The sequence below is a fragment of the Hyla sarda genome, chromosome 1, assembly GCF_029499605.1.
Source record: "Hyla sarda isolate aHylSar1 chromosome 1, aHylSar1.hap1, whole genome shotgun sequence".
Classification (NCBI taxonomy): Eukaryota; Metazoa; Chordata; class Amphibia; order Anura; family Hylidae; genus Hyla; species Hyla sarda.
Genome location: NC_079189.1, coordinates 517,222,622 through 517,237,873, shown reverse-complemented (window position 1 = coordinate 517,237,873; position 15,252 = coordinate 517,222,622). Strand labels below are relative to the sequence as shown.

The window sequence follows — 15,252 nt, the reverse complement described above, 5'->3', positions numbered from 1 at the left end:
AAAGAGCAGCTCCTCCCTTCCTTATAAAGGGGGGCTGAGCAAGGAGCCCATAGGCTTGCTGCGGGTCATCTGGTCACCTGGTGCTCTCTGGGTAACAAAACATGTGACTTTCACATGTGACAACCATTATCATGTGATCAATAACCATGTGACCATATCAAAGTTCCTTTACATATAAATACAATTATACAGATTATAGGGGTACAGTGCAGGTGAGCCCTGGGGACGTGCAGGGCTCAAGCTGATAGGATTGTGATATGCATGTCCCGTACTGGGACATCACAGGTGTCACCAGGAGAACTGCTTTCCATGACAAGATTTATTTGTGTGTTTTTATTTTGTGGTAGCCTGAGGTTGTAGGGTATATGGGGTGTAGCTGTGCGGTAACTTAAGGGTGCTTGTTTAACCCTTATCACTCGTGAGGGCTCCTCTGTATATGCTTGTCCTATCGCCACCCATCCCAAGAGAGATAGGAAGGTATAATAAATAATTGTTCACGCTTCAGGCTTGCTTTAGCGGGGAGTTGTATTGTAACTTACGATTAGATTCAGGCCGAGGCTGGCAGGCTTCAGGCCTAAGCTTGTCTTGAAGGATATAACAGATCTGCTCAGTCTGATAATCCGGAATCAAGAGATATGCTGCTTGCTTTGCAGCTCAGGAGCAAGAGAGCAAGAATTGGCTGGCAGCTCCCTTATATGGGCAGGGGCTGGCCTTGAGCTCATTGGTCCATACCATCTGTCATTCACTTTACAAGGAATTATGGTCTAACCATGTGACCACCCATGTGACCTAGGAAGGTCCTACAACATACCTTACTAGAATTAACACTAGTCATGTGACCTAAGGTCCTGCGACACTATATTCAACAATTAAATATACAATTACATATACATGTAAACATCACAAAATTGAAGAATGAAGAGGCGACTAGGGGCTATCCCACCAGGTGGACCCTACAGTAATGAAGTAACTCTGACTTTGGGGACCACCACACAAGGTACGGTATACTATACGGTACCGGGATACCACAATTTGATGGCTTGAAAGAAGAGGTGAGGAGGCACTGGCTTTCCTGCCACGTGAAGTTTATTCCATGAGGTCAGAGATACAACATGTTGGTCCACCTTTTCCTTTTTATATTCTACATCATGACCCAATCCTTCAATTTAATTCACAATAAGACTGAAGCTAGCCTGTCTTGTACTGCACTAGAAAGATATTTGTTATTCTGTGTACAGGAAAATGCACATTTCTAGGAAAACTGTAAACTGATCATACTGAGGAGGTCATTGATCCATAGTGTTTATGGTTTTAGACAATAGGTTTGTATGGTATGATGCACCACTGACAGTATGATATTACCCATGGTCTTGACAGCGCTGTCTGTGGATTTTGATTACAGTTCCAACAATAAATGAGATCATTCCCTATTTCTGAAGCTTTACAGTAAGAACTGACTGTTCTGTGAGAATAGATCTATAGCTGATCATGTGATGGTTATATTAGTTACATTAGTAGCATATTCTAAAACTATGAACTATGTTGTAGAATTAACACCTAACATGGTACTCCGTTGGGAAAAATGTTTTTTAATCAACTGATGCCAGAAAGTTGTACGCATTTGTAAATTACTTCTATTTCTAATCTTACTCCTTCCAGTACTTATCGGCTGCTGTATGCTCCAGAGGAAGTTTCATAGTTCTTTACAGTCTGACCACAGTGCTCTCTGCTGACACCTCTGCCACGGTTTTTAGTCTGGCAATAAAACTGATACAGGTCAAAAATAAGCAGACCGGAGGCACTATCTGACTCCGTATCTCCGTTCGGCTTAAAGGGGTAAACATATTATCCCCTATCCAAAAGGATAGGGGATAAGATGTCTGATCGCAGGGGGCCCACTGCTGGGACCCCCGCGATCTCCCTGCAGCACCCACATTCTCCATTCATGTCTATGGGAGGGGGCGTGGCATGACATCCCCTTATGAGTAAGCCTGATGAAAAAGGTGTTAATTATGACCTTTGAAACGTGTCGCAATTAAAAAATCAAAATATACCCATTGGATGTTGCTGTGCCTTGCATGGATCTGCATATTGAAGCTATCCTGGACAGGGGGTTCTATTTGGACTAAGGTTATAATTCCTTTTCCATATCCCCCCCTGGTAAAGTGAGTGGTACTTTGAAATTGAATTCATATATGCATTTAGAGATCTGTGTCTTCTCTGAGCGCTGTTTTTTTCTGTCTTTTTTTGCCCTATTGATCTATTTCTCACAGACCCTATTCACATGGATCCGGAATGCTGAGCGCTCTCCTTTAATTGGATATATGAGAAACATATGAAGTTTTGTCTACTGTACTATACGTTAGTTCTGGCTCTCAGGTGTCTTGTGGGAACTCATCCATTCTGGGTGTAGTTCACCGCATACACCGAGTGAGTTCATTTTATTCTTTTAGGTGATTGGTGTTGGATCTGAGCGCTATTGGGATTTTTTTCTGATATATATTTTCCTCTTAAAGAGACGGTACACTCAAATCATCTGTGTCCACAGGCCTCCACAGGCATGCCCGAGGAGCTTGCCATGGCTCCACCATACTTGTCCAAGCCAACAGATCCCTCAGCAGTGGATCCCCAGTATCTGCATCAAGGGTCCTGTACAGATGTGCCCAGGCCTACTCCTATGAGCGAGGAGGTTTGGCCTAACCAGCGGGCACCAAGAAAAGTACCCAGGCCTACTACAGCTGTCAAGGAGGTGTGGCCCAACCAGCGGGTACCAACTCAAGTGCCTCGGCCTACTCCTGCAGTGGCGGAGGTTTGGCTGGATCAGCAGGCACGAACAAGTAATCCTGCAGTGGCGCAAGCCGCTGGAGTACAAGTAGTGGTTACAGTCAGTCCAACCATTACTGATTCCCGCTTGTCCCATGTCTCATGGAACACCCACGTTGACCCCATGCAAGGGGCCCAGTCTCGCAACCCCAGGTTCATCTCACAACTGGGAAAGACAGGTCTCTAAGTAACTTTATGTACAGAAAAACTTTAACCAGACTTGGTTGTCAGACTAACTGACTGTCATGCAGTAGCACCTCTTTGTTGTTCCAGATTCCTGCAACGTTCAAGAAATGTGCCTGACAGACTTGTTAAGAAAAGTTTTTTTCTTTTTGCAAATAATCTTAGTAAGCAATGTGCCCAGCTTTGGCCGAGAGACTCCTTGGGGTAGGAGATGCAATGTTAGCTGCATGCCAGTCTCCTCAGGACCGGACCCTGAGCTGACTGAACAAAAGACTCCTTGTGTATATGGACTACTGAGCAGTACACGAACTGTTGTGTAAATACTCAAAGTAATATATTTTTGGTTCAGTAAAATGGTTACGGAGGTACATTGAAATGTCATGGTCCTATAATATGTTTGTCAAGGTCTAATAAAATGTATATAAGTTATTGTACTACAAAAGGTCACTGTGTACAGTCTTTTTCTGATGAATAGTTGTATCCTTACAGGGGTTTGTCCTGATCTACTTGGGAGAAGCACATGTAACCCCACCACCAGCATCATTTACAACAAACAGTCTGTGTGATACACTAATGTACACCTAAAAGTACACATAGTCATGTACACACAATGTACACGTACAAGTAATGTACACCACAAGTCACATACAGTAGTACTGTAACACTCAAAATTTCACAGTCTACTTGATATCATATGTCAAATGTCTCTAATGTCATATTATTATGTTCAAGCACAGGATACTTTCTAAAGTAATGCACGTAGTCAATATAAGGTAACAGAAATTTCAAAATGTTATCTATATCAGTTGTCTAGCATAAAAATGTCTAGCATAAACTTAAATATAATGTTTTGGGGAGAAGTGTTTTAAATGCCAAGGGACCCCTGTAGCCAAGGCACTGGGCAAAGAGCCTCAGGCAACCCAATCGGCAAATGTCTAATATATAATTATAAATCTAGTCATGAGTATTATGTTACATGCATAGTCCAAGTGTCATGTTGTGTTTAAAGGGGTACTCCGGTGCTTAGACATCTTATCCCCTATCCAAAGGATAGGGGATAAGACGCCTGACCGCAGGAGTCCCTCTGCTGGGGACCCCCGCGATCATGCACGCGGCACCCCGTTTATAATCATTCCTGATTACGGGCGATCACAGGGCGGGCGGCGTGTGACGTCACGCCTGTGCCCCCGTGTGTTGTCACGCTCCGCCCCTCAATGCAAGCCTATGGGAGGGGGCGTGACAGCTATACATTGGTATAGTTTGATGTTTTCCATGTAACCTAGCACTTTATGTTTATGGCACTTTAAACTTCTTTACTCTGTACTTACGTTTACTTACGCCATATAGTGTGCCATTTGCTGCTCTTTCTCTGCACTTTAGTGTATATTAGTGTCACGTTTACCCACACATTACCATCTTGTTCTTTGGCAGATGTACCGGTGATATCACTGTTATGTTTTTTGTGATTCTGTTTCTCCTTTTTATCATGAAATACCATTGTTTTTAATGCATACCAATAAACTGTATTATTTTATTGTATTTAACCCCTTAAGGACTCAGCGTTTTTCCGTTTTTGCATTTTCATTTTTTCCTCATCACCATCTAAAAATCATAACGCTTTCAATTTTGCACCTAAAAATCCATATGATGGCTTATTTTTTGCGCCACCAATTCTACTTTGCAGTGACATTAGTCATTTTACCAAAAAATCCACGCCGAAACAGAAAAAAAAATAATTGTGTGACAAAATAGAAGAAAAAATTTCATTTTGTAAATTTTGGGGACTTCCGTTTCTACGCAGTGCATTTTTTGGTCAAAATGACACCTTATCTTTATTCTGTAGGCCCATACAGTTAAAATGATACCCTACTTATATAGGTTTGATTTTGTCGCACTTCTGAAAAAAATCATAACTACATGCAGAAACATTTATGAGTTTAAAATTGTCATCTTCTGACCCCTGTAACTTTTTTATTTTTCTGCGTACGGGCCAGTATGAGGGCTCATTTTTTGCGCCGTGTTCTGAAGTTTTTATCGGTACTTTTTTTGTGTTGATCGAATTTTTTGATCGTTTTTTATTAATTTTTTATGATATAAAAAGTGACCAAAAATACGCTATTTTGGACTTTGGAATTTTTTTGCGCGTACGTCATTGACCGTGCAGTTTAATTAATTCTATGATTTTATAGTTCGGACATTTACGCACGTGGTGATACCACATATGTTAATTTTTATTTACACAGTTTTTTTTTCTTTATGGGAAAAGGGGGGTGATTCAAACTTTTATTAGGGAAGGGGTTAAATGGCCTTTATTAACTTTTTTTTTTCACTTTTTTTTTGCAGTGCTAGAGCTCCCATAGGGAGCTATAGCACTGCACACATTGATCTCCTATGCTGATCCCTGCAAAGCCATAGCTTTGAAGGGATCAGTCAGATAGGGGCTTTATTGCTCAAGCCTGTAGCTCAGACTTGGAGCAATCAATCGACGATCGGACGCCGCGGAGAGAGTTAAGGAGACCTCCGCCTGTGTCCCAGCTGATCGGAACATCACAATTTTATCGCGATGTCCCGATCAGCCCGACTGAGCTGCCAGGAAGCGTTTACTTTCGTTTTCAGACGTGGCGGTCAACTTTGATCGCCGTGTCTGAAGGGTTAACAGCGCGCGGTACACCCTGAGTCCTTAAGAGGTTAAAGCACAACTGTCATAGGTTTTTAGCCCCCCCAGACTACTACAATGTTGTTACAGGTGTCCATAACATGAGTGTAACCATACCTTTATGGGTTTTCCTCCTTCTTTTATAACTTATAAAATACATTTTTCGATCGGTCAGGCACAGTCGGATAGGCGTGGCTTAGGGTTCGTAAAGCCCCACCGCCGCCACGCCTATCCTTTCCTTTCCGCGCTGAGATCACTGTGTAGTATGACCCAGCGCATGCGCCCCTCCCTTCCTGTAGTACTGAACCTGCTCAGTGAGCGCATAGGCAGCGGGAGCGCATAGGCTAACTCTGTCAATGCAGGGCGGTGGCGCGCGCACGTCAGGAGGGGCATATGCACTGTGGATGTGCTGTGTCTTACTAGACAGCGATCCTAGCACTGAAAGGAGAGGATAGGTGTGGCGGCGGTGGGGCTTTGCGAACCCCAAGCCACGCCAATCTGCTGTGCCAGACAGCTGTATAAATGTATTTTATAAGTCATAAAAGAAGGAGGAAAACCCATAAAGGTATGGTTACACTCATGTTATGGACATCTGTAACAATATTGTAGTAGTCTGGGGGGGCTAAAATCTCATGACAGTTGCGCTTTAAGTGACTCCAATTTTTCTTCTTTTTGGTTAATGTGAATACAACATTAGATTCCCTATTAGTGAATAAAATAGTAGGGCCCCACACTCAGTACCCACATCTTAGGGTAGTGTAGGGTAGCTATAATGGGCAATGTTTACTCTGGAGAACCGGAAATGTCTTAAAGGGGTACTCCCGTGGAAAACCTTTTTTTTTTTTTTTTTTTTTTTTTTTTTAAATCAACTGGCACCAGAAAGTTAAACAGATTTGTAAATCACTTCTATTAAAAAATCTTAATCCTTCCAGTACTTTTTAGGGGTTGTATACTAAAGAGAAATCGAAAAAAGGAATGTATTTCCACTGATGTCATGACCACAGTGCTCTCTGCTTACCTCTGCTGTCCATTTCATGAACTGTCCAGAGCAGGAAAAAATCCCCATAGCAAACATATGCTGCTCTGGACAGTTCCTAAAATGGACAGCAGAGGTCAGCTGAGAGCACTGTGGTCATGACATCAGAGGAAATGAATTTCTTTTTTCAATTTCTATTTAGTATACAGCCCCTAAAAAGTACTGGAAGGATTAAGATTTTTTTTATAAAAGTGATTTACAAATCTGTTTAACTTTCTGGCAGCAGTTGATTTAAAAAAAAAAAAATAAAGTTTTCCACGGGAGTACCCCTTTAAAAGGTACCTCTCATCAAAAAAAACTTTTGATATATTATAGATTAATGTATGCAGAATAACTTTACAATTGCATGTTATTAAAAAATATGCTTTTTTCTATTTAATGTTCTACTTTGAAGAAATGACCACTCGGGGTCTCCCTACCAGTCCTGTCAGCAAGCATTTCAGACTCATGCTGGAGTCCTAAACACTACGAGCTGCCAGTCTGCTTTGTTCACAAAGGAGAACACTCAGAGCTGTCAGCCTGCTTTGTTCACAGCCTGTTTGGCTGTGAACAAAGCAGGCTTGCAGCTCTGAGTGTTTAGGACTCCAGCATGAGTCAGAACTGCTTGCTGACAGGACTGATCGGGAAAAATACAATAGAAAGAAGCATATTTTTCATTAACATGCTATTGGAAAGTTATTCAACATTCATTAATCTAAAATATATAAAAAGTTTATTTGATGAGAGGTACCCTTTAAATAGAAAGCCCATTCATTTTAATGGGCACTGTGTAATTCTGTCCCCGATGGTGGAGCTGCAGGGAACATTTGTTCTGCTGCAGTTTTACCAGCAATACTATCTGGACAATAAAACTGCATTATGTTACAGACAGCATACAAACTGCAACAACTGACATGTTGGCACAGTTTTGGCCCCACCTGTTTACCTAGTCAAGTTTGCTTATTATATAAAAGTCATGGGGGGAGATTTATCATTGCTTTTAGAGCATTTTTTGTCTATGTTTAGGCACAGTTCAGACGCAAGCAGCATATTTAGAGACTTTTATGCATCTTTTGATATAGACAGTTTCACTCTTTTTGCCTACCCGAAGAACTTTTTCTTTTTGACCATGCAGTGGTCACGTATTTAACATTTGCGACTTTTGTCAAAAGTCGCTATTTTGTGCGCAAAGGTACTTTTTTAGGCGCAAAGCTAAGCTACACCACCTACCAGTAGGTGTGAGAATCACTTCTACCTTCCACAATTCAACCTTTAACCTCTTGTGGACGACAGCATCCCACTCCCCTTCTATGACACACAGAAGCTGAATGCGGGTCATAGCTGGGTGGTCCTGGTGGCTATCTGCCACCAGGACCCATCTCTAATGCCAGACATCACCAATCACGGTGATGCCCGGCTTTAACCCCTTAGACACTGCAATCAAATTTGATTGTAGCATCTAAAATACAAGTAAAAATGTCCCAGTAGCTCTGTGAAAGTAAGTAAAAACACCTCACCTGCCAAATTCAGGACCCAGGAAAGTGTCTACTTCCCTCCCTCACAAGGGTCTAGAAAAAGTGTATGTGGTAGAGGTTTTTTCCACCACAGCAGAGCTGCGCAAAATTCATCATCCTGCTGCACCGTCTTGATAAATAAGATGCACGCTAGTCAAACCCACCACCCAAATAAACGTGGGAAAATAGCTCTACTGTAGACATTCATTGATAAATCTGGGTCATTGAGTTCGAGAAATCCCTGTGTGGACTAGAGATGTCGCGAATTGTTCGCCGGCGAACGGTTCCCGGCGAATTTCGCTTGTTCGCGTTCCCCTCGCTGGGCAAACATATGTGAAGTTTGATCTGCCCCCTATTCATTACTGTGTGTCACAGTCAGCAGACACATTACAGCCAATCACTAGCAGACCCTTTTTTGGCTGTGAAATAAAATCAGTCAGTTCACGTCACACTTGGGAGTTTTTGGGCCTGCTGGGCTCATTGTCACACTAGTGCAAATCATATGTGGTGTGACCGTAGTGTAAATAAAAAAATTAAAAACTTTTTTGGCTGTGAAATTAACATCAGTCAGTTCACTTCACACTTGAGAGTTTTTGGGCCTGCTGAGCTGATTGTCACACTAGTGCAAATCATATGTGGTGTGACAGCTGGCTTTTCTGAACTCATAGCCCGCCGGCTTTAAAAAAAAAATGTTTTTAAATTAAAAAAAATTAAAAAAAAGTACAAAAAAATAGCAAAACATTTTTATACAGCTCTTGCACCCCACCCACCTGTATCAAGTGTATATTAGGTGTCTTGGATGTTTCAAATCCTGCAATGCCTGCTGAACTGTTCACACAGAGGCATATTCATAGTGTAGGGTCCGTCCCAATGAGGTCACCAAACCGTGGTGGGATGGTCCAAGCTATTTGGCCGCCAAATTGCAAGCTAAGTACCTCACTATTCATAACTTAATCATTTTATATTTTCATTTTTTGCACCATAGCTGTATAGCTTTTAATGTTGTATCTATATACTCATGTCTTATCTATATCTTTGTGCTAACAGTGTGCTGCTGTATTCTCCTGTTGTTGTATATTTTAGCCCAGCAGCTGGCACCTGCTAGCCAGGTCCATATAGTAGTTTGTAACCAATAGTGCAGGCTAACTTATCCTTTGGCAAATACATTTTTTAGCTATTGGGACATCGCAGTGGAAGGTACCGGGCCGAAATTAAAAAAAAAAAAAAAAAATGTTTTTTAGCTATTGGGACACCGCCGTGGAAGGTACCCAGCCAAAATGTCTTTGCACAAAAGGCAATCCCCAATCTGTACTCGATTGTGCAACAGGAGGTAATGGCATGTCTGGCACACAGTGTTGGGGCAAGGGTCCATCTGACCACTGATACCTGGTCTGCAAAGCATGGTCAGGGCAGGTATATCACCTACACTGCGCATTAGGTAAACCTGGTGACGCTATGCAGGGTTGCCGCGGTGGATTTTGAATGAAGATGGGCCTCTTGAAGCTGATTGGTCGCTCGCTGCTGGATGGTATGGGGGCGACCAATCAGGAACGTGCCGTGCATGGCTGTGTACAGTTACGCTGTCATAGGAAAAAGTCGGTGAGGGGATGTCATCCAAACATGGGCATGGGGATGGTAGGCTTAACTCTGATTGGCTGTTCGGGACTTTGAGTGAGCTAATCAGAGAGGGGACGTATGAGTTCAGGTTGCAAGTCTTTGCTGCTGGTGGCGGCAGGATGTCTTTCAAATCTTTCAGCCAATCGCTGCTGGGCAGGTCCGGGCAGCGACCAATCAGGTTAAAGACGTATAATTCCTCTTTGGGGATTCCTAGAGGCATCGGCGACAAATATTTTTTGAAGAATTCGACCAATTACTGCTGGGCAGGTCCGGCTGGCGACCAATCAGGGATGAGACATGTATTTCCTCTTTGGAGAATTCCAAGAGGCATCGGCGGCAACTCTTTTTTGAAGAATCCGACCAATCACGTTCCGTCTGGGTAAGGTGGCGACCAAGGATGACTTGCGTGACTTATTCGTCACCAACTAGGGTTCAAGCCGCAATGTTTTAGGGCACTTTCTGCCTGGGAAACAAACAGAAATTTTTCTGCCCGCTGCTACAGCAGCGGCTGCGACAATACCAAATTTTCCAGCCATGTGTACATGCCTAATTTTTCCGGCCTCTGGTGCTGCAATTTTTCTGGCCGCTGCTTTCATCTTTATTTGATGAAAAATTTTATTTTGAAAAGGATTTCTTTTTGTGTTTCTCCGTACTGCATTATAGAGTCTTCTGGACTTTCTGATAATTTATACTTGAATTTTCCAGAGTACTAACCATTACACCATGGAACGCTTGTTGCGTGTGATTTTTTAAGTTAAATTTTCAACAACAAAAAAATACAGAGAGGGATAAACTCTGCTTCTTTATTTGATTCAAAATGTTATTTACAAAATAATTTATTTTGGTGGTCCACCGTCCTGCATTATGTGCTGCCTAATATGGGGGAATCTATGTGGATCCCCCTCCGGCACGACACAGTCCAGGTGTTAGTCCCCTTGAAACAACTTTTCCATCACTATTGGGGCCAGAAAAAGTCCCTGTTGGTTTTAAAATTCGCCTGCCCATTGAAGTCAATGGAGGTTCGCCAACTTTTGGAGAAGTTCGCGTTCGCCGTTCGCGAACTGAAAATTTTATGTTCGCGACATCACTAGTGTGGACACCTTTGGCTGCAGTTAGTTATCATGGACATGTTATTGCCTGAAACATACTCTTTACAGAATAATTGTAACGTGGGTGTTAGATAGTGTGTGAAAAATAATATCCATGGTAACAGAAGTACTCAGTAAGTGGAAATTACATGAAGGCAGTTGTTTAACTCTCCACATGTAAAATACCACTGGGTCTTATGTATTAATAGAAGTCCGCAGTATGATGAAATATTGCCTTCCCCATTAAAGGTGAAAATATGAATTGGCCAAGGATTAGATGCCACTTCATAGGGCCATGTATCTTCCTTCTGAAATTCTGCCCAGTAATAAGGTCTGTATGTACGGCTTGGTGTAGGAAGGAAGGGTTTGGGTTCATGGAGAACTGGGCTGGAGAACTGGGCTGACTTCGCTGTCGGTTACCAGCTCTACCGTAGGGACGGGCTGCACCTCAATGGGGAGGGTGCAGCTTTGCTTGGGGAGAAGATGGCTAGAAGGGTGGAGGAGTGCTTAAACTAGGGACTTTGGGGGAGGGAACCTACAGCAAAGAGGGGGAAGATAGTGTAGATAGAGAGGTGGGAATTATAAATGTACCTGGGGGTGGAGCAGAGGGAGGGGTTAGAATAGTTAATAGGAATAGGCTTCATAGGAAAATAAAACTTACACCCTTGAATCCCATTAACCCCAATAACATAAAGGATGGAAATGTAAAGTGTATGTTCACAAATGCCAGAAGCCTAGCAAATAAAATGGGGAGCTTGAGGCCTTGATACTGGAGGAACATATTGATATAGTTGGGGTCACTGAGACATGGCTGGACTCCTCGCATGACTGGGCTGTCAATCTGCAGGGGTTTACATTGTTTCGCAAGGATAGAATGAACAGAAAAGGTGGTGGAGTCTGTCTGTATGTAAGAAGTGGTATGAAAGACAGCGTGAACGATGCCATAGTGTGTGATGATTTTGAGGAGGTGGAATCACTGTGGGTAGAATTACAAAAGGAGGGAAATACTGAAAAAATAATATTTGGGGTAATCTACAGACCCCCTAATATCACTGAAGAGATAGAAGTTCGGCTTCATAAACAAATAGAGAGGGCCGCCCGGGCAGGTACAGTGGTAATAATGGGAGATTTTAACTATCTAGATATAGATTGGGGTCCGGGGTTGGCTAAAACTACAAAGGGGCGACAATTCCTAAATTTATTGCAGGATAATTTTATGGGCCAGTTTGTGGAGGACCCAACAAGAAGTGATGCCTTGTTGGATCTGATCATTTCCAACAACGCAGAGCTGGTTGGTAATGTAACTGTGCGGGAAAACCTTGGTAATAGCGACCACAATATAGTTACTTTTGACTTAAAATGTAGAAAACAAAGACAGGCGGGGAAAGCAAAAACATATAACTTTAAAAAGGCAAACTTCCCTGGGCTGAGGGCTGCACTACAGGACAAAGACTGGGGGGAGGTGTTGTCAAATACTGATACAGAAGGTAAATGGGACATCTTTAAATCAACTCTAAATAACTATAATTCTAAATATATACCAAAGGGGAACAAATATAAACGATTAAAACTAAATCCTACATGGCTGACACATGATGTTAAAAGAGCAATAAACAACAAAAAAATAGCCTTCAAAAAATACAAATCTGATGGGTCAGCGATAACATTTAAACAGTACAAAGAGCTTAATAAAATCTGTAAAAATGTAATAAAAACAGCAAAAATTAAAAACGAGAGACAGGTGGCCAAAGAAAGCAAAACTAATCCTAAATATTTTTTTAGATATATAAATGAAAAAAAAACCAAGGACAGAGCATGTAGGACCCCTTAATAATGATAATGGGGAGGTTGTCACAGGCGATCAAGAGAAGGCGGAGCTACTGAATGGGTTCTTTAGTTCTGTATACACTATGGAAAAAGGAGCTGACATTGGCCAGGTCAGTGCTGGTAACACATCATGTAATGTACTGAACTGGCTTAATGTAGAGATGGTACAAGGTAAGTTAAGTGATATAAATGTAAGCAAATCCCCAGGGCCGGATGGACTACACCCAAGAGTTCTTAGAGAGGTAAGTTCAGTAATATCTGTACCCCTGTTCATGATATTTAGAGATTCTCTGGTGTCTGATATTGTGCCAAGGGACTGGCGCAAGGCGAATGTGGTGCCAATCTTCAAAAAGGGCTCTAGGTCTTCCCCAGGAAACTATAGACCGGTAAGTTTAACGTGCATTGTGGGTAAATTGTTTGAAGGACTTATAAGGGATTACATACAGGAATACATAGGGGATAATTGTATTATAAGTGATAGCCAGCATGGGTTTACTAAGGATAGAAGTTGTCAAACCAATCTAATTTGCTTTTATGAAGAGGTGAGTAGAAGCCTTGACAGAGGAATGGCTGTGGATATAGTGTTTCTGGATTTTGCTAAAGCGTTTGATACTGTCCCTCATAGACGTCTGACAGGTAAGTTAAGGTCTTTGGGTTTGGAAATTTTAGTTTGTAACTGGATTGAACACTGGCTCATGGATCGTACCCAGAGAGTGGTGGTCAATGATTCGTACTCTGATTGGTCCCCGGTTATTAGTGGTGTACCCCAAGGTTCAGTACTGGGCCCGCTGTTGTTTAATTTATTTATCAATGATATAGAGGATGGTATTAACAGCTCTGTTTCTATCTTTGCAGATGACTCCAAGCTTTGTAGCACGGTACAGTCTATAGAGGATGTGCATAAGTTACAAGATGACTTGGATAGACTAAGTGTCTGGGCATCCACTTGGCAAATGAGGTTCAATGTGGATAAATGTAAAGTTATGCATCTGGGTACTAATAACCTGCATGCATCGTATGTCTTAGGGGGGATTAAACTGGCAGAGTCACTGGTAGAGAAGGATCTGGGTGTACTTGTAGATCACAGACTACAGAATAGCATGCAATGTCAGGCTGCTGCTTCCAAAGCCGGCAGGATATTGTCATGTATCAAAAGAGGCATGGACTCAAGGGACAGGGACATAATACTCCCCCTTTATAAAGCATTGGTACGGCCTCACCTGGAATATGCTGTTCAGTTTTGGGCACCTGTCCATAAAAGGGACACTGCAGAGTTGGAAAGGGTGCAGAGACGCGCGACTAAACTAATATGGGACATGGAACATCTTAGCTATGAGGAGCGATTAAAGGAGTTACAATTGTTTAGTCTTGAGAAGAGACGTTTAAGGGGGGATATGATAAACGTATGTAAGTATATTAATGGCCCATACAAAAAATATGGAGAAAAACTGTTCCAGGTTAAACCCCCCCAAAGGACGAGGGGACACTCCCTCCGTCTGAAGAGGAAAAAGTTTAGTCTCAAGGGGCGACACGCCTTCTTTACCGTGAGGACTGTGAATTTATGGAACGGTCTACCTCAGGAACTGGTCACAGCAGGAACAATTAACAGCTTTAAAACAGGATTAGATACATTCATGGAACAAAGTAACATTAATGCTTATGAAGAAATATAAAATCCCATCCCTTCCCCAATATCGCGCCACACCCCTACCCCTTAATTCCCTGGTTGAACTTGATGGACATATGTCTTTTTTCGACCGTACTATCTATGTAACTATGTACCCCATTCGGGTACGTTCACACAGGGGCGCATCTGCAGCGTATTTGATGCCGTGGATGCGCTGCCGGCACACACAGAGTTTCAACAGAGCAAGGTCCCTGCTGCTGCCATAGCTCTGTGTGTCTGCAAACTTCCCGTTGGCAGTCAAAAATGGGTACTCCGCCCCTAGACATCTTATCCCCTATTTGGCTGCTGGGACCCCCCACGATCTCTGGCCTAGCACCTGAGCATTCTGAACATTTACGGCTGTGGTCCTCACGCCCCCTCCATTAATGACTATAGGAGGGGGCGTGATGGCTGTGGTCAATCATAATCCGGCACAGAGCGGAGTTCCCTCCATGCTGCGGATTACTGGGGTGCTGGAGATCAGCCGGACCCTCTGCAATCGGACATCTTATCTCCTATACTTTCGATAGCGAACAAGATGTCTGGAGGAGTACCCCTTTAAGTGCATATACACTCACTGTCCACTTAATTAGGTACACCAGTTCAATTGCTTGTAAGCCTAAAAACCTAGGCAGTCAATCACATGTCAGCATCTCAATGCATTTAGGTATGAGGAATATCAGAATCGGGAAGACAGGGGATTTAAAGGGGTATTCCAGGCAAAAACTTTTTTTTATAAATATATCAACTGGCTCCAGAAAGTTAAACAGATTTGTAAATTAATTCTATTAAAAAATCTTAATCCTTTCAATAGTTATTAGCTTCTGAAGTTTTCTGTCTAACTGCACAATGATGATGTCATG

At 42.4% G+C, this 15,252-nt stretch overlaps 1 protein-coding gene across 3 annotated transcripts in view; it reads left to right on the top strand.

The window, feature by feature from the left end:
• Positions 1 to 840: 840 nt before the first annotated feature.
• Positions 841 to 15,252, top strand: part of POLR3G (RNA polymerase III subunit G) — a 58,931-nt gene continuing 44,519 nt past the window's right edge. For 2 of the 3 annotated variants that reach the window (XM_056552406.1, XM_056552405.1), the window contains exon 1: positions 841 to 997. In XM_056552406.1, the coding sequence (XP_056408381.1) occupies positions 916 to 997 (82 nt within the window). In that variant the 5' untranslated portion in view covers positions 841 to 915. Of the gene's footprint in view, positions 998 to 1,046; positions 1,099 to 15,252 lie in introns of those variants that run through there. The other variant, XM_056552407.1, reaches the window with a different exon arrangement.